This window comes from Propithecus coquereli, unplaced genomic scaffold, assembly GCF_000956105.1.
Source record: "Propithecus coquereli isolate 6110/MARCELLA unplaced genomic scaffold, Pcoq_1.0 Scaffold6, whole genome shotgun sequence".
Lineage (NCBI taxonomy): Eukaryota > Metazoa > Chordata > Mammalia > Primates > Indriidae > Propithecus > Propithecus coquereli.
The window spans coordinates 8,211,580-8,231,734 of record NW_012151951.1 but is presented as its reverse complement, the minus strand read 5'-3'; the positions used below and the strand labels follow the sequence as shown (position 1 = coordinate 8,231,734).

The 20,155-nt window shown below is 40.7% G+C and overlaps 2 protein-coding genes across 2 annotated transcripts in view; both read left to right on the top strand.

Annotated features, from left to right (window-relative positions):
• Positions 1 to 9,598, top strand: part of EXPH5 (exophilin 5) — an 83,319-nt gene extending 73,721 nt beyond the window's left edge. The window contains exons 5-6 of the mRNA XM_012659130.1: positions 1 to 124; positions 3,112 to 9,598. The exon at positions 1 to 124 is cut by the window's left edge and continues 6 nt beyond it. Coding sequence (XP_012514584.1) covers positions 1 to 124; positions 3,112 to 8,327 — 5,340 coding nt within the window. The 3' untranslated portion in view covers positions 8,328 to 9,598. The remainder of the gene's footprint in view (positions 125 to 3,111) is intronic.
• Positions 9,599 to 17,419: 7,821 nt separating this feature from the next.
• The window catches only part of KDELC2 (KDEL (Lys-Asp-Glu-Leu) containing 2), a 54,560-nt gene continuing 51,824 nt past the window's right edge, over positions 17,420 to 20,155 (top strand). Inside the window, exon 1 of the mRNA XM_012659232.1 lies at positions 17,420 to 17,632. Coding sequence (XP_012514686.1) covers positions 17,426 to 17,632 — 207 coding nt within the window. The 5' untranslated portion in view covers positions 17,420 to 17,425. The remainder of the gene's footprint in view (positions 17,633 to 20,155) is intronic.

The window sequence follows — 20,155 nt, the reverse complement described above, 5'->3', positions numbered from 1 at the left end:
AATTCATCTGTGGAAAATCAACCAGTTGTCAGTACATTTGCCCCCAAGCCAGCAGTCATGAGGGAGGAAAGTGGCATGCCTCCTCCGTGGGATGCTTCACTGCTGGAGAATGAGTTTTTCCAAGGTAAGTCTATGTATTAAAATTGCCTTTGGAACTCCTGGTACTAAAGAAAGCAAATAATAATTATAGTTTGTATTATAGTGCTCAACACATATCAGTCCCGTAGTTTACTCTGTGTGTGTGCGTGTGTGTGTGTGTATAAGTACACCAAGAAGGACCCCTGTAGTTTACTTTTGAAGTCCCCTTGCTCACCTTAGTTGAAGAGGATGCTGATACATGTTATTAATGTTATTAACATAAATAGTAAGGAACATTATTCTAAGCAAATATCCTCAGATCAAGGACTGATGAATAGTAATAATGTTTAATATTTAACCTCAGGTAAAAAGAAAATATATCTTTAGGAAATACATCTACAAAGTTTGCTGTTCTTAATAGACTTTTATTGTTCCTAATAAGGACCTAAATGCACTGTGATGAAATTTAATTGTCACTAAATAATTAACCATGTGCAATAAATAACGATAAAAACTTGTGCTCGTTTTGGCAGCACATATACTAAAATTGGAATAATACAGAGAAGATTAGCATGGCCAATTTTTTTAAAAAATTAAAAAAAAAACGATAAAAACTGAAACAGATTCCGAAAGTACCACATGCACGTGTTTCTTATCATTATATAATCATAGTTCACCTTCACATAGGTTATTCTGTGTCAAAATAAGTCTGACCATTTGAAAAGTTAACCTTTAAAGTCATCACTAGCTTCACCCTGAGGAACTAAATTCAGTTTGCAAAGGTAATAACATCACCTCGACCCTATTGTGTGGTGGTCAGTGAGAGCCATTCAGCTGAACAGTCATCCTAGGGACTCCCTTCAGTAATGTGGTTCCTGGCAGAGACCAGAGGAAAATCTCTGTTCTAAAATGAGGGTTTTGATTAAAGGGAAGAGCCACTGTTTATGGAATGGGAAAAAAATGGTGTGGCCTCTCTAAAATAAAGAAGAAAAGCAGAACAGGAATTTTTCTCGTCTTAGGAGTAGTGGGTAAAACAGCATTGCTAATTTGGGATTCTAAGTGACTTTGAATAATTTAAAATCCTGTTTGTTTTGTTTCATTTGCCCCACGTTATACTTCAGTATTGCTCAATTATTTTGTTGTGGCTATAGGGAATAGATTATTTCAGGGACTAGGGATGAATAAATATTTTGTCATTAAAACATTGACAGATGAGTCTCTAAAGAATTCCTCAGTTACAGATCCTTAATGCTCAAGATTAGTTTTTCTGTTGGCAGTACGAACTTAATAGCACCAACTTATAAATAAAACAGGGTAGGGAAAATCCAGAACAGATGTGAATCCCTTTAGCATGTGCCCTAACATAATTGGCATGTCACATGCACATCCTCCTGATATGTCCTCAGACACTGATAGGCCTCACTTTCCCTGTCATTGTACAGTTAAAATCAAAATTTTGAATGACAAGTAATTTAAAATAACCAAGGAGAGTGAACCATTTTATGTAACTCAGAAGGAAAGATTTCTGTAAACCAAAAACTTCTTTGGTAATTTAAACAATGCTATAACTTATTTCGCATTTCAGATTTGATTTTCATTAATGAATATTTCTTCAATAAATACATATAACTTATTTGTATTTATTATAATATGAACATGGTAAACTGTATCTATTTCAGGGTAGATCTTAGAGAATCTAAAAACCTCAAAAGATTATGGTTCTATTCAAAGTCTAACAGGTTTTTATTGAAGAAAAAAATGTCAGGTATGATTAAATAAACACGGTTTAAGAAATACCAACCATGTCACTGAAAATATGCTGTGACTTGGCTTCTGAGATCACAGAAACTGTGGTCCTAGTAAGCATGAGCCCTTGGTCTTGGCTTGGCCTAGGTCCTCAATATTATAAGGAGGTCAGTGGGCCCTGTCTTGGACGCCATCCTCTGACCTTGCTACTGAAAGAAAAGTATCATTGTTTGACAACAGCAACTTTATATCTTTATAACAAGTGAAATCACCTTTATAGTTCATAAAGAGCAAAAAATAAAAAGTGAACTTTTATAGCACAGAGGTTGCATTGTATAGTGGTTGTATGCATGGACTCAGGAGACAGACTCTCTGGGTTCAAATCCCAGCATATTGTGATCTTAGCAATTTACTTAATCTCTTCATGCTTGAGTTTACTCATTATACAAATGAGAATAGTAATAGTACCAACCTTGTAAGGTTATGTGAGAATTTAGTGAGTTAATATTAAGTGCTTAATATATTAAGAAGTTAGAGTTAATATATTAAGTGCTTTCTGACACACAAAGTATTGTATTATAGGAGTGCTAATGGGTCTTAATTTTTCCAAGAAAAACAATCTATCATTGGCATATCATTTAATAATATTGTATATAGCTTTTAATTATATGTATGCTCAAATCTATCCTTAGTTTATAAACTAAGTATGTTTATAAATTAGGTGCTAAACCTTTGATGTTAATACTGTTTTCTAAACAGTACAACTGAGAAATCACATGCTATTACAGACTCTCATTTCTATTACAATCCCATGAGATATACACAAGTGGAAATATAGCAACCTAGTGGCATGAAAGAAACACAGAAAGACGTGGTTTAATTATACTCATAGTTGTCTAGTTATTCAGTGGTAGAACCAATACAGCAATTTGCATTATTAATTCCCTTTTATTATTAGCCCATATCTTTAAAAAATTCAGTACACTTTAAATGCACTAAAAGAAACCATGATTAAAATTCATTGTTAGACAAAATATAGCTTTTTGTCCTTAAGGCATTATTGAAGGTTTACTTTGAAAACGTATGAAAAAGAAATTTCCATTACAGTCTTGTAAAAGGCAGACTGTGTCTTAAAAACATAATTAAAATTAATGTCATCACATTTATGATAATATGGTAAAAATAAAATTATGAATGATTATGTTTCTTAAAGGGGGTCATTCAACAACTCAAATTGTTAAACTATAAAATCATATACAAAAAAGCTGATTAATATTCTCCTTTTAGTTTTAGATGATTTGGATAGCAAACTGGCTCAGGAACAATCTGCAAGCTCAGTGAATACCAGAACACCCCTCAATTATGGATCAAGAACACAGTTCAGTCATTTTTACTCCAGTGGGAACAGACATGATAACATCACAGGAAGGCACAAAAATCACTATGAGACTTCCAATATGTCTATCTATGACATCCTAAGACCAAGAACTCCTAGGGAAGGTTTTAAAACCTTTTCTCCTAGGACAAGGACAATTTATGATATGTACAGGACAAGGGAGCCCAGAGTTGTAAGAGAAGATTATGTACAAAAGAATACTTTTGGTAGTACTTCTCTGTGTTTTGACAGCAGGCAACGATCAGCCTTACCAGCTAGAGGTCATTTCACAGCAAGAAGCTTACATTTTCCATCCACAATTCAGAACAAGAGTGGATTTGTACCACCAAGGCACCAGCAAAGCCCAAAGAGAACTCCTTTATCATCCATCATATGGAATAGAGCAGATTCTTCCAGAGATAGGCAGAACCAGGTAGAGTTCCTGAGAGCACCATCACCAATGGAAATTGATCCTGCTGACCAGTATATGTATCCTAGGTGTCCTCAGGAGAATAGGAGATATGAATCGTACCATTCACAGAATGTTTACCAAAGTATTAGTTTAAATGCCCCCATGGATAATGCAATGAGTCCAGACACATTTGAGAACTCAGAGAATATGCCATTCTACCATCAAGACAACCCATTTGCCAGGTCTTTCTTTAGCAATACCTTTGGACAAAGCAGAGAACAGAGATTTGGACAAAGTCCTTTTTGGGGCCAACGGGAAGAACATTCTTCCTGTTCTGACTTTCATCAAAGCAGGAAATCCTTCACTTCCGATAGAGACTTTGAAATGACTTTCATTGAAGCAAATAGTGGATCAGCTGTTCATGGCCGTAGTGTTTCTTCTGAACGCTGGGAATCATTTTCTTCTAGTTATGGAACAAATGTTTGCAGAGGCCAAGAAGAGCCACATCCCTGGCAGTTTGATTTTCAGACATCCATGCCGGAGAGCATGGAGGTATCACAAGGTAATGGGAACCAGTTGACTCCTCGTTTCGGCACACCAGATATTTGCTCTGTGTCTGGTTCAAGCTATCACATCAGATCTGGTGGGCTGGAATATCAACAGCACATTTCTCCTGTGGAAGTACATATAAACAAAGAACCTCACTCATTTGGAATTGCTCAGACTATAGCATCCTCATTCAAAACTTCCTTCCCCCAGATTCCTGGTGACAAAGGGAATCCTCAGAGTCCCAGTTTTCAGAATCCCACAGTCACTTTGCAGAAAATTGTTCCTGATAAGCCTGCTTCTTGTCCAGTAAGAAGCCATACAGAAGTCACAGTGACCAACAGTGATTCAGTTGGTTCTCTGCCTCTTGCTGAAAGCCAGCCCGATAGCTCGGTCACAGAAGTGAATGATGAGAAAGACTTAAATGAATCTATTTCAGAAGAAGACAAACAGCTAAGCAAGATGGACCAGACAAACATGACAGGTGAAATACCCCAACCTATTTCACAGACAGCGACCTCTAACCCTTTAACTGGTTTTCAAAATTCCCTCTCCCAGGACTCAGCCAAGAGCAACAGGTTTGGTTTTAATGTACCTACCACAGTAAGTTCAAAAAGGTCACCCAGAGTCTTTTCCAGGAAAGATAGCTGCAAAATGTACATACCACACAAAGATAAATGCAACGAACATAAAAAAGATAAGAGGTTTACTGGGAACAGAAAACTTGGCTTAGCAGCTCCCCTTCCTTTTGTTCAGGAAAGCAGAACACTGTCTTTTCCCACGCCAAATCAAGGTTGTCACCAGGAATTAACAGTAAGAAATCAAGATATTTCAGGCATTACTGCAAATAACCACCAGGGCTCTGAACCTACTGATAATCAAAATGCACAACCTCCAGAAAAGCCGGTTATTTTAGAAACTGAGGGAGAACAACGTGCCACAACTCATTCGACGAGCTGTAGCAAGTCGGCTGCTGGCCACAAGATCTCATGTGGTTCTTTAGGTGGACTACCACCTTCCTCACCATCAAATAATTCTTTCCCTGATGCTCTTGTGAGTCCATCTTCTACAGGGTTCTCCGGAAGTCCTTCAGACAAAGATCCATCTGTGGAAGAAAGAGAAGAAAAAGACTATTCTAGGAAGAACCAAAATAATCAGTTTTCTGTAAGCCCCTCAGAAAACCAAGAGAGTCATGATAGTCACGTGCCTATACATGACGAAGTGGTCGATGTTGTCAAGTGCCATTCACACTCCCCTTTCAGGAGCGGAAAGGGAAAAGGAAAAGTAAGACGACGCATATCCTGCATTGAAAAGTTAAGCAAAACAGAAAGTACATCAGAACCCACGAGCAATAGCAGCAGTCTCACGGAGGTGAATCAGAGCAGCTCCAAAGCTTCCGAGCTTGACACAATTTATTGTACTTTGCCAAGAAAATCAACCAGTTTTCTCATAAACGGCAGGCAGTCAGGAGGTAAGATAATGGCTGCTTCGTTTAGGAAGGGACCACTTCCATTCCAAATCAAAAATAATGTGGAAGATCCAGTGGGGAAGTGCACATCAAACAAATCCAGCCCCAATTCTCCTGAGTCAGAGAGTGAATGTTCTAAAGTCATACCAGACTCAGTCCCAGTTGCCCCTGAAGCCACAGTGAGGGTGACAAATACGAAAATCACTGGATCTGCCTCTGTTAGAAAAGGACCACTTCCATTCCTCATCAACAAGGCTATGTCAAGTCCTTCAGGGGATCCATATGCCTCAACTGGAAGAGATGAGGGAAAAAAGTCATTGGTCTCAGACACGGATACCTCTCCTATAACACCAAGGCCTTGGGAGAGAACCATTAACTCTGTGGAAAGGGACTTACCTGTTAGAGATGGTTCTTTAACGAAAAGACACTGCCAAAAGGAATACTCTCAAGAATGCACTGAAAAGAATGGTAAAATTGCTGCCTCTAGGACAAGTGTATTTTCCCTTTCAAATGAAGACCCTTTACCCTTTTGTTCAGACTTGTCAGGAAAAGAAAGTGGGGAAACATTACACAAATTTAAGACTACTAGTACGTTTTCTGTTTCTGGTGATGAAGATAATGTAAAATGTCTTGAGGTGGTTTCAATATATTACACTTTACCAAGGAAACCCAGCAAAAAATTCTGTGACCTCCTTCAACAGTATACACAAAATACCGATTCACTTACAGAATCGCTTCAAGTGGAGACTGAAACATTTTCTAATGCTTTAGAAAAAGACAAATCAAATTATTCTACACAAGAGCAGTCAGGAACAACTTCACCTGAAAATCTACAGATGCCAATCAGTTCTGCTCAAAAGAATAATCATGTCAATAATTTAGCTAAAACACCTTTAGGTGATTCACAAAGCAGGAGAGAAAGAGAGGAAAAATTGCAAAGTGAAACCCTGTATACTTCACTGATGCTTCAGGGAAAAAATATTTCAGAAGAAAAATCTGAAAATTGTCAACCATCCATTAATTCAGGTAACAGTGATCCCTCTAGTCTCCTAGCCCATTCAGAGGATAGTAATAATATTGAAAATTCCCAAACCAGAAGTTCTGGGGAGTATGCACGTAGTGGTATAGCCATTACATCTACTGGAAGTGGGAAGTGCCCTCACAAAGATCATAGAGCCAGAGCTGTAGATGATAGCTCCAATGGATCATATTCTAGGGAAGGAAGAGGGGAAATTGGAACCAATTGCCAAAAAATGACTAATAAAACACTTTCTGACTCAGAGAGCCAAGTCTTTGCTCTTACTCCAGCATTGCAAAAACTACAACTTGTTGAGGAGACTCAGTCAGGTGAACCAGACTTAGAGAGTTTGCAGTCTGAAACCAGAGAATTACCTCCAAGAAATCAGGAGGTAAATATGACAGAGAGCAGGAAAGCTAGAGATGAAATGCAGAAGTTTTTCTTGGATGATCTAGAAAAAGAGGAAAACAGACCTTCAGTTAAACATAGATTCACAGCCATGTCTAAAGCAAGCAGGAAATTCCCAGCTAAAGATTTAAGCCCTAGAAGACATGTGGCTACTATCTTCCCGAAAAGTGGGAGCAAGTCTGGCTTTGGCCATTTATCTCTCGGCATGCTGGAGAGCAGCCCGCTGTGCCCTGAGCCTACTCCAAAGTCTTCAGAATCCACAGGTGAAAGCAGTTTGAGTAACAATGGAATGAATGTCAGGAATTCTGAGAATCCTCTCCAGGTTACTGTAATATCCAACAGAGAACCTTCTGCACTCTTTAGCAGTCTGAAGTCTAGTAGCATTTCACAAGTATGTCAGAATGAGTTTAAAAATATCTCAGAGTCACCACCTGAGCATGAGAATTCTAAAGGTGTAACAGTAGCCCAGAGTTTGGAAAGAGAATCAGGAGCCCCAGCCCAGCTCACATTCGGCAGCCTCAGGAAAGCAGATCTCTCTGACCATCAGAGGAGGCTGAGCCCTCCTTTTCCATTGGAGGCTGCACAGAAACCTAGAATAAGCATCCCACGGGCCAGTTCTCAGCAGCAACAAAGGGGTGCTTCAACTCTGGAGTGGGAGTCTGAGCCACACCTCTATCGGTCAAAGAGCTTAAAAAGCATTAATGTGCATGGTGATCTGCTACGAAAAAGTCTTCCTCCAAAAGTCAGGGAGCGCCATTTTTCTGAAAGCACTTCTATTGACAATGCCCTGAGTCGACTGACCCTTGGGAATGAATTCTCTATCAACAACGGGTATAGTCGAAGATTCAGATCTTTTTCTGAACTTCCTTCCTGTGATGAAAATGAAAGTTGGGCTTTGTATAATAGCAGCAGGACCAAAACAGGTCCCAGGTCTGCAACATCTATATCCAGACCTATTGACTATGGAATTTTTGGGAAAGAACAACAGTTAGCTTTCTTGGAGAATGTAAAGAGGTCACTCACACAAGGAAGATTATGGAAACCAAGTTTTCTTAAGAACCCTGGCTTCCTGAAAGATGATGTGATTAACCCTCCCAACCCATCAGAGTCGTTAAGCTCAAATTCTCCTGGTACTCAGATGCCAGAGGCTGGCTTATCTCCTAGTGAACCACTTAATATCTATGAGGAGGACCCAGTAGACTCAGATTGTGACACTGACACAACTACGGATGATGAATACTACCTGGATGAAAAAGATAAAGAGTCAGAACTGTGAGGCTTTTTCAATAATATTCATTACTTTTTCACAGAAAGCTTGTAATAGAAACGAAGTGTAGATATGTGTGTCCATGGGAAGGACAGATTTAAAAGATCTAATCTGAGTGGTGCCTGCGCTGAGATAACCCAAACTCCCCTTTTCCTCTCCACACCCTGTATATACACTTCCTGGATGCTGGAACAATTGATTCTTATTTGGAGGGATTCTCTGCTATTTTCTCTCTCTCTGTATGTTCCTGGCCTGCCTTTCTACCTCTCCCCAACTTAATCTGTAATTCACTGTCCCATTTGGGCTTTCTGCTTTACTTTCTGCCTAAAATTTTTACATCTCTCATTGTGATTTACAATCCTCATATCCCAGGTACACATAAAACTTATTAATTACCCAGCATAACTGCAAAACTCTGTTTGCCTCTTCCTGTCCACACCCTACACTCATGACATTAAACAAAATATGGGAGTGATAACAGGGGAGTAAATATTATCATCCTGTTTGACTCATCAACATTGAGGAGGTTTAAGGTGTTCTTTTTTTTTTCCTCTTTCAAACAAAGATAAAGGAATTTTCATAAGGACATCCTGTTACATCCGTAGTGGAGCCCAGGAGGCACATGTTTTGGCACATGTTAAGGTTATACATGAGGATCTGAATCCCTAGTAAGCCAATAGAGGATTAGTGCTCCTAGGAATTCCTCCGAAACGGTTTGTGGGGACTGGCTGAAATTATTAAGGGCTGAATTTTAATTGAGGCAGGGACTTGGGCCAGGCAACCTGACCATATATAGTTGCATGGCCACAGAATTTCTGCTTAAGAAGGGAACATAAATGAGGAACAGAGATAAGTAGACATCTCTTCATGGGAAGACTTACCTTTACTCCAGCTCTCTCAGCAATTGTTTTTTCCCGTTTCCCCAGAACTATCCATTTTCCCATTTTCTTTGTTTGCAGGATAGAACACATCTTTTCAAGTGGGGCATTTTAGTCACAAGTATCAAGTGGGAACCTTGGCCAAGTCCCTAAAATGTAGTCAAGTCAGATCTGACAACCCTGGGATTCACAGGCTTCTCTGCCAGATCATTTACCAAACCCTTGAGAAATCCCAAGGGAGAGCTCCTAAAGCCTTGTCCCTGTAATTTTTTCAGTGATTTATCTAGAATAAATTACTTCTCATAATCATTGATAATTTGGCTTTCCTAACTCTTTAGCTGCCATGCAAAACATTGGGGGATTTCTCTCCTAATTCACGGTGAAGACCAATAGAGGGCAGTGAAGATAATTTGCTAGAACTATAGAAAGCATGCAGTCCTGGATCTCAGTATTATGACCGTCAACATGAGTGGTTTATCTTGTTTGGTTTATATTTGCCACCTGACCTAATTTTATTTTCCATTTTTCTCACTTAGTCTGTTTTATCCATATAAATTACAGATAATGGTAGATGTTGGTGAAGTGTATAGAAATCTGGAACCAATAGAAATGCAAGAAAGAACTATGTTATTATTATCCTCCTAATCATTGCCTTGCCTAGAAGCAAAATGCCAGGGCTAGTTAACATTGTTCCCATATAACTCAAAACTAATGATGAAGTAACTAACACGAAAGCTATTCCTTAAATCTGTCCACCGTTTTAAATTTCAAGCTCTGACCAATCTTGAGCTGAAAGAGACTGATAATAAAATTTTACATCAACTGTTGTGGACTTTTCAACTCAAATTTATGTAAAGAATAACATTGTATTCCGTGTTTAATGTATGTTTTTAAATTCTACCTTTCCTTTTTTTCTATTTATCAGATTATTTAAGTAATTTTTTTATAAACCATGACCTGTGTTTTCTATGTGATTTTAAGGTAATCAAAGTTAGTATTTTAATAGTAAGATTCTTGATTTTTCTAACGATCAGGTTGCATGTTCTATTTCAGTAAACACTCTGAGAATACATGAATGCTACAAAAGGTAAAATGAAGTTAGCTTATTTTTCAGGGGGTTCAGGCTATGACAACAGGTAAGGTAAGGATAAAAAACTGCTTTGGGGCCCGGACTCTCTGCACTGGAATCTACTGTCCGAATTCGAAGGTAATTGATGGCCAATGCTCTGTTGCACTATTTATAATGTTTGCTTGTTGGCCTGGCTCAACAATGAGGAAAACAGAAAATTCATGAAAATAGCACCTTTTATAGTTTTATACTTTTATAAAGCACTTCGTTAAAGAAGTCTAGCAAATTTCTATGTATTTTAACATACAAACTGCTGCATTTTAATGTTCATTTTTGGTATAGCTATGGTAATTTATAATAGCCATTTTTATACTCATAACTCGTTTTCTAAAAGATATAATCATTGTTAATATAAATATTCATGTAAATGGAGTGAATCATGGGGGAATCAATACTAATAAGTACCTTGTAAATTATTAACTTGTTTAGCTATTAGACTTCTGTAACCATAAATTTTGTACTGTAAAGTCCATTTAGAATAGGGTTTCATGAAATTATTTCAATTTTTAGAGACTTCTCTCTAAATAATTTACCTTTACGTTGTAAATACATTGATGTTAATAAAACTCGAACTTCTGCTAACAAGGGTTTGGTTGGTGATAAGCTAATAAAAGCTACTTTGTGTAAGAGGTAAATATGTGTACTGGAGGTGGTGAAAGGAAGTCCACTTAGGTTATGGTGAAGATAGGGATCAAATTGGAGAACTCCATAAAATTAATATCTTCCATTAAATGCCGGAGGGTTAAAGAGGCCTTTTTGCTAAGAGTTTATTGTCAATAATAATGCTTCAGAATATCCCATTTAAATGTATAGTGTAAATATGTAAAATACTTTACTTTCCAAGCAAATCTGTGAATGTATTGCCACTTAGTGGCTCTTTATGACTGGAAATTCTGTGTTTCTGAAAGCTGTAAGCACTTTTGTTAAAATTTTCTCAAATAATCCTTCTATGTAGTTGTTCTCAGACCTGTTCTCTAGGTATGAAATGTGTTACAAGACAAGGTGCAAATTTAAAACAATGCCTGTGTTGAAATAAATGATTTAAACAGATGTACTATTTGATTTGGTTTTTATTCCCATCCTCAAATGATTATATTTAAAAGTTTCAGGAAAGATACAAAAAGGGGGTGAGCAGAAGTATTCAAAACAATCTTTTTCGTGGCTATTAAGTGAGATCCGTCATACAAGTAGTTTTACAAAAACAGTGGCTTGCTTCTTTCTTCTTTCATTTGTACCCACAAAGCAACCAGCCAATATCAGGACATCAATGTGCATGGTTGCTGTCATAGGAAAGAAATGAAGAAGGCATTTCTTTCGGGGGGGGGGTTCTCACATTTATAAAGGAAGAGGAAGCTACATGGCATTGGGGGTCTTCCACTGTTCAGTAGCACTGAAGAAAGATAAGCAGGTCTCTCTGGTTCAATATAAGTCATGTAGTGTTAATTCCTGCTAAGCAAATCATTAATAGATTTGTACTAATCTTCTGGAAAAGCAACAAAATGCCCTTTCTCTACGAAGGACAGGAGAGTATCATCATCTTGAATATGGGTGGCAATTTATTCAAAATATTTTTACTGTCCTTTATTAAAATTTAAAATACATTGGGTCAGCTAGGGTTTTAGTGGTAGAAAACAGACTCCTCTCTAGCTGGTTCAAATAGAAAAAGATTTATTGGATAGTATACTTTGCTTACAAACTTACTGTTAGGGCTGAGGAGATAGATGATTTTAGCTGAAATTCCAGGACCCATTCCAGAAACCATGCCACAGAAGTGGACCTACCAAGGGAGCTGGTATCTTGTTATGACCAGGCAGATGCAGAATCAGGCCATTAAGTGGGCCAATGCACTGAATCACCATATTCATTTGCCCCAGAAGTCACTCCTGTAGAAATAAAAACACTAATATATATAGACATACATAGGATTTTTATTGCTACAATGTTTGTTGTGGCAAAACCTGTAAACAAAGTGAATACCTAATAAGAAATGACTGAATATATTATGGAACATCCACATATGTAATATTATGAAACTATTAAAAAAGTGAGGTAGACCTAGATAAATTGACGTAGAAGAGTTTCTATGAGGTACTGTTGAATGAGAAAAGTAAAATTCCATTTTTGTAAAGCAGTAACGAAAAAACCTGTATATATATGTGCGTGTGTACATGTGGAGGGATACATACTAGGCTATTAATGTCAGCTGTTTTGTGGCCAGGTGTTGGGGGAAGGATGTTCCAGAACAGGAGAAAAGAGAGGATAGGCAAGACCCCTTCCAAAAAATAAACCATATTCTAACTGAGATGAGCAAAAGAAAAAAAAAATTTTAAGCAAAAAATAAAACATAAAAAATACACACATATACATATATAAAATATATAAATGTATAATTATTATTTATACACTTAGATAGAAAATTAAAGATAATTTTTTAAAATATTTACTGTCCAGAAAAATATGTAGTAAGTTACTTTTTAAAAAATTGATAATTATAGTTGATTTTATGAAACTTTGTGTTCTAATAATGTAAATGCTAGCACTAAGTTTTTTTCTAGGTCTGTGCTTTCTTCCCCAACCATCCTTTCCAGATTATGCTGTCATTCCAGTCTGCAGCTGACATTTCCATTCTAGAAATGTTTTTGAGGGATGTGGTAGATACTGATATGTTTATTTTTTCTTTTCTCTGGGAACTCTATTCTGACTGACATCCCGTACCTCCAGGCCACATGTTGTGGAATAATCAATGTTCTTACATGACCCTAAGAGTCTGGGCACTGTTGATTGGTTCAGGGCTGAGTGCTGTCTGAACCTGGCTGAACCAATGAGTAGTTACATTTTTTTTTTTTTTTGAGACAGAGTCTCGCTTTTGTTGCCTGGGCTAGAGTGAGTGCCGTGGCGTCACCCTGGCTCACAGCAACCTCAAACTCCTGGGCTCAAGCAATCCTTCTGCCTCAGCCTCCCGAGTAGGTGGGACTACAGGCACATGCCACCATGCCCGGCTAATTTTTTCTATATATTTTTAGTTGTCTGATTAATTTCTTCCTATTTTTAGTAGAGACGGGTCTTGCTCTTGCTCAGGCTGGTTTCAAACTCCTGAGCTCAAACAATCCGCCCGCCTTGGCCTCCCAGATTGCTAGGATTACAGGCGTGAGCCACCACGCCTGGCTGAGTAGTTACATTTTTGAAGGAAACTGATTTTCGATGCAATTTAAACCAATTGTCTCACAATCTAAACTCTACCTTATAGACTGTAATATATGGAAGGGCAGGGACTGAGTTTATACCCCCAGCACCTTGCAGAATGCGTGATATAAAGTGGGTGCTGAATAAATATTATTAAAATAATGAAAATCAAGTTTTATGAATTTTATGGGATCTAATCTTGTCTAACCCTATGTAAGGTTTTTATTAATTAATGACATTGAAAATTACTTCTCTAAAGTTAAAGAGGAATTTGTTATACGAATACACGGGTGTCTCAGAAACCAGGGACAGAGATACTGCCCATGAATGGTACCAGGCTCTAGTGCACTGTAGAGAACCCAAAGAGTTTTATATGTTCTCTTTCATTTTCAGTCTACTGAAAAGAAAAAGGGGAGGGGGAGGCAAAGGTTACATTTCCTTGGTTTGGGAGTAGTTGGTTCTAAATCAAAATCTCCTAACCTTGATTTTGAACTCCCAAGGAAAACCCCATATATTCTCACTAATAAGTGGGAGCTAATAGATGGGTACACATGGGCATAAAGTGATATAAGGGACTTGAGAAACCAAGAAGGGGGAAGGCCAGAAGGGTGGTTGTGGGATAAAAATTTACCTCTTGGGTACAATGAACACTATTCTGGTGATGGGCACACCAATAGCCCTGATTTAAGCATTATACAAGATATCCATGTAATGAAAAAATACTTGTACCCCCTTAATTAATATTTTGAAATTAAATCAATAAATAAACTCCCAGGGAAAGGATTCTGATTAGTTCAGCATGACTCAGGTCCCAAACTATGGGCCAATCAACTGTAGCCATAGGTTAAGGTCATATTTTATAAAGCCTCACTGTTAATCATGCGGATAGTGGAGTAAAAAAAGAGGAGCAGTTACTAGAAAAGGTGGAAATATTATGAATATATATATAATATAATTAGCTGTGAATTTTTCACGACATTAATGTAAAGATTCCAAGGGCTGGTGCAATTCACAGAAGGCTATTGAATCTAGACCTTCTGGAGTCACACACTGACTACAGTTCTATTTGTTTGTAACTGGAACTCAATATGGAGAGGAATATGAAAGGGAATAAGATACTTCTTGAAGTGAATCATTTACTTCAGGTTTTATGCAGGATGTTTCTCCTAGCCAGAATGCTCTACTCCTTTCGTGTGGCTGATTCCTAATTGACTGTCATGGTCATCTCTTTCAGGAAACCTCTGTTGGTTCCCCCAACGCTCGGTTAACTGTCCCTCTTATGCAGCATATAAAATGCTGCACTTATGTTGGAAGAGGCAATCTGCCACAGACCTTGAACTTCCCTGAACATTCTTACTGGGTATGCCAAGCATGTAAGTCCCCTAGAGCTCTTTACCCAGGCCGTCTCTTGGGGTAGTGTTTGCATAAAGTAACTTTGAGGGATGAGATAACATCTCCCCACCCACAAAGAGCAGGATTAATTCTGTTTACTCTAAAAGAGGTAAATTCCCTAAGTTCAGTGCTTCTCTCTTGTTATATAACCCACTTCAGGCATCTCTAACAGACTATTTGTATTGCCCCTACAGGACTTCGGAGGCATAGGGAACAAACACAAACCAACGTAAAGCTCTTGCTATTGTTCTTGCAGTGATAATAAAGTCCATTGTCTCTGACCCAGGGGTCTTGTGTCTTTTGACAGCATCCATGAAACAGTAACAGACTAACCTATTTGCTTGTTAAGTAGGATAAAATCCCAGACCATGCAGTTCTTGATGCCTATATTTGAACACCTATACACTATTTACATTGGTCTTTGTCTTTCTTCTCCACTAAACTACAGGCACTTTGAAGCCAAAGTACAATATGTAAAATACAGTAGGTATTGAACAAATGTTTGTTGAATGAATCATGTAAGGTTTTTGGATGGGCAGTGGCAGAGAAAGAAAGACGAGTAGAGTGAAAAGGGCAAGCAACGAGGCTTTATTGGGGGGGGGAGGAAAGAGTGCTCCCAGGCAAAGTTCACTGGTCCCGAGAGAGGGGGCCAGAGAAGTCGCGCCCCTTCGGAGGGGGCTAGGGCTTTTTATGCTGCCTGAAGCGGGTTTGGGGATTTTCCACCAAGGGTTTTGGCGGGGTCCAGAAACAGAGTCTGCTGCACAGTCCCGGGAACCAAAACTGCCTGCGTCTGGCTTATCCTTGCGTTTAGTTATTTTTGGTGGGCACAGGTCGGCTTCTTCTTCTTTTACAGCTTTAAGGAGGGGGAGGGGTGCCTGCCACCAGCCTTACAAATGAAATTTGATTAACAATAAAGAATCTAGTTAAGGCATTGGTTGATCTGAAAAGATATAGTCTTTAAAGTTGGATTAAGATGAGAAAGAAAACAGGTTGGTACAGACTTAGTGTTGCTAAACGAGAGCATGTTCAGATACAATTATATGGTTTCCTTGACACATTCTCAGAAAAAAAAACCTGGGTGTCATTCCAAGTGTTATGTAACTTACTAGGCCATATTTTACTATCATCCAGTACACGCTAACCCTCAGATTATTTCTCTGAACAATCTTTTAAGTCTGATTTTGAAAGAGTGTGAAAAAAATGTGTTCCATACAATTTTTTAAACCGATAGCTGGAACAGAGCAGAGCTTTCCAATTAAAGCCTGCAGACACCGCCATGAAATAAAATTTATCAATGAAAGTAATACCAAATAATACACTTTAGCCCTACAATTTACTAGTAGTTGACTACCTCTTTCCAAAGGACAAAGAAACTGTCTACAACCTCTGCTCAGCATTACTAAAATAGGTCAAGCGAACTGGGGAAAATGTGGGAAAGATTTTGCCCTGCTAAAACTTGGTCATAGCAAAAATGCTGAGTAGCACAGTTAAAGCCATGAGATGGGCAGAGGCTGCCCAGTACCTGGTTCTGACGTTTTTGGTTTGATATCTGCCAAGAGGGTACAGCACCCCGCGTTGATTCTGGGGTGTGAGTTCCCCCTGGCTCACGTGGCCTGAGGAGAATCTTTATTTCCTTTAAATAGATTCAAACCATTAAGTAGATAAAAAGGAGAAAAAATAATTAACAAATGTGGATACAATGGTCAGAAAACAGAGGCAGCCAGCGGCACTTAGGGTCCCTGCCAGCCTCTTCCTGGATCCAGTGCTCAGCTTCTCAGGACTGGTGGAAATGGCCAAGACCAGACATCCCCCCCATGGATGACAGGGGGACAGGAAGTTCCTGGCTTTGAGGTGAAGCTCCCCTGCGAGCTCAGGAAGACCCTGCCTTCTGCCACCCAGTGGCCGGCTGCTCCCAGCTTGGCCCAATCTCAGTGATGCTCAGGAAACTTTACTTGCTGAAAGAAGAGGCGTTTGGGGGTAAGAAGGAAAGAGAAGTGGAGAGAATCACAGTCGAGTGAGGGAGATTGCTGTGCAGAAAAGCAGCACACAGACGACAACAGAAGGCGGTCGGTGCTGGTGTGAACAGAACGGCTGTGAGAGACGTGGATAGCGGGGGAAACGTGACATTGGCTCCTGTAAACTCGGTGAAACTCCTTGGGGAAAGGTATTTCCCTAAACTAAGTCGAAGTTCTTCGCGGCGGGACCCTTTCTCTCGACCCACAGCAACCCCTGCTCGGTCTGCGTCCTTTAAAAACAACAGAGGTGGGGCCCGGGCGGGTCCGAGGCCTCGGCAATCAGGAGCGCTTGCACCCTCGGTCTTTGCGGGGGCCTCTAGACCCGGTTCCTCCGTGGGGTAACCCGGACCAGAGCGAGGGGGCGTGTCCACAGGCGCAAGCTCGCCCGGAGGGAGCCGGGGCGGGACGGCCGGCGGCGCACAAGCCCGCCCCGGGGTGGGCCCAGCCCCGGCCCGCGGCCCTCCCGGCCCCTCCCCGCTGCGGAGCCGGACCGCGGCGGCCTTGCCGACCATGCGCCGCCTCCCGCGGGCCCTGCTGCTGCAGCTGCAGCTCGCCCTGCTCGTGGCCGCGGGAGCCCCCGAGGCGCCGGTCAGCGCGCGGCGGAGCCTGGTGTGGGGGCCCGGGCTGCAGGCGGCCGTCGTTCTGCCGGTGCGCTATTTCTACCTGCAAGCGGTCAACTTAGAGGGCCACAACCTCACTCGCTCGCCCCCAGGTAGCGTCAAACCGCGGGGCCTTCCTCGCCCTGCTACCCGGTCCTCTCTCTTCCCCTCCCCGCCGCGCGTCCCCGCCGCGACTGCGCCGCCCCGAATCCGCCGCGCCCTGCGTGGCGTCTTTGCCCGGCGTGCGTCGCCCTTTATTGGGGCAGGTCTTCCCTCCTCCTTCCCGGACACAAAGGGCAGAGGAACCGCCACTAAAGTTTGTTGAATGTGTCAATGCATTCGAATGAATGAACGTATGAACTCCAAGAGCTCTTCCGTACTGGGTGTGCAGGGGCTGATGTTCTGGAAGGATGGCGCCCAGGGTGTTCTTGTGAAAGCGGTGTGAGTCACAGGTTGAGGATGGCCTTTGCATCTCTGACTTAGTTGTCTGAACTGTTAAAACATTCAGGGAGTGCCTGCAAGTGCTTAGTCATCAAGCCCATGAATCGCGTCGATTGCATTGCTTAGGCCTGCTGGGTCTGAAACTATGAACTCCTACGCAGAGGAAATGTCCGAGCGGAAAGGAGGAGGCAGTTTTGCACGCTACATTTTTGTTTTCTTTTTGGTTTTGAGTTATTGAAGACAGATTACAGAGATTAGTGAAACTCAGTCGAAATCATTCGGTTTTCTCTGGTGGATCCCGTCCTGAATCTCTTTCGGCCGGGTCCTCCTCCCACGTTCTCCTTCACATCTTACTTTTGCAACTTCTTTCAACTTGTCCTGCTGCTTTCAAGTTGTTGCCAGTCAGGATTTACTAATTTATGTTTAAGTTTAGGGCTTCAGCCAACTGGCACCTTGTTTTATCAACAAAGTGACAATTAGAATAACCCAGTGCCTCTTCCCCTGCCAGTGGGCTGGGAAAGTCACTAAGCTGCCAGAAGTAGGCGCCAAGTTTGGGGAGGCGGGGGCGAAGATTGGTCAAATCAGAGAATTTAGGAACCAAACATAATTGACTTTCAGATTTAATGTTTTTTTTTTAATTATTTCATTCATTCAACAAACATTTATTTGCTGTTTACCTCTATGTGTCTGGTAATGTAAGAATGAAAAAGTAGGCCAGGCGCGGTGGCTCAGGCCTGTAATCCTAGCACTCTGGGAGGCTGAGGCGGGTGGATTGTTTGAGGTCAGGAGTTTGAGACCAGCCTGAGCAAGAGCGAGACCCCGTCTCTACCAAAAATAGAAAGAAATTAATTGGACAACTAAAAATATATAGAGAAATTAGCCGGGCATGGTGGCGCATGCCTGTAGTCCCAGCTACTTGGGAGGCTGAGGCAGGAGGATTGCTTGAGCCCAGGAGTTTGAGGTTGCTGTGAGAGAGGCTGAGGCCACGGCACTCTAGCCAAGGCAACATAGTGAGACTCTGTCTCAAAAAAAAAAAAAAAAAAGAAAAGAAAAAGTGCCTGCCCATTAAGGATTTTACCGTCTGTTGGTAAAACAGATGTGCAAATAACAGATCACTGAACAGGGTAATTGGTATCATGAAAATATGTACAGAGTGCAATGGGAGCACTAAAGCACCGCCAGAGTCTGCCTGGGAGAGTCCGGGAAGATTTCAGGCGCAGAGATTTGAAGGATGAGAAGGTTTTGCTGGGCAGGTGGATGCTCTGGCATGTGCAGAAGCACAGAGGCATGAGCTCTTAAGAGGGCGGTGTTTGGGAAAATAAGTACTGTAATTTAATGATGCTGAGCAGAAAAGCCTAGTCAGATGGTAGCCAGATGTCTTCAAGGACCTTGGCCAAGCAAAGGACTGTAGAACTAGATGAAGGAGAGCCATTGGAGAATTTTGAGCTGAGTGACAGAATCTGATTTTGCCTTAACCACCTCAGTGGCTTCTGCTCTACATTTGACTCAGAACACCACTCCTAAAGTTGTCTTTGATCATCACTTTGATAACGTATCTATTCAATTAGACCCCAAATCCTTAGACAACTGGTTTTGTATGCCTTATATGCATCAGGATAAAATAATCTGACTCTATTGACAGGGACTTATGAGTGTTTATGAGGGTTCAACAAACTTTTTCTTTAAAGGGCCAGATAGTAAATAATTTAGGCTTTGTAGGTTGTATAATCTCTGTTACATTTACTCAGCTCTGCCTTTGTAACCATAGACAGTATGTGAACAAAGAGACCTGTCTGTGTTCATTAAAACTATTTATGGCCTGGGTGAGGTAGCTCATGCCTGTAATCCTAGCACTTTGGAAGGCCAAGGCTGGAGGATCACCTGAGGCCAGGAGTTTGAGACCAGCCTGAGCAAAATAGGGAGACTCTGTCTGTACACAAAATTTTAAAAATTAGCTAAGTGTGGTGGTGTGTACCTGTAGTCCTAGCTACTTGGGAGGCTGAGGCAGGAGGAGCACTTGAGCCCAGGAGTTTGAGGTTGTAGTGAGCTATGCACATCATACTCTAGCTTGGACAACAGATACCCTGTCTCAAAAATTAAAATAAGGCCGGTGCGGTGGCTCACGCCTATAATCCTAGCTCTCTGGGAGGCCAAGGCAGGCGGATTGTTTGAGCTCAGGAGTTCGAAACCAGCCTGAGCA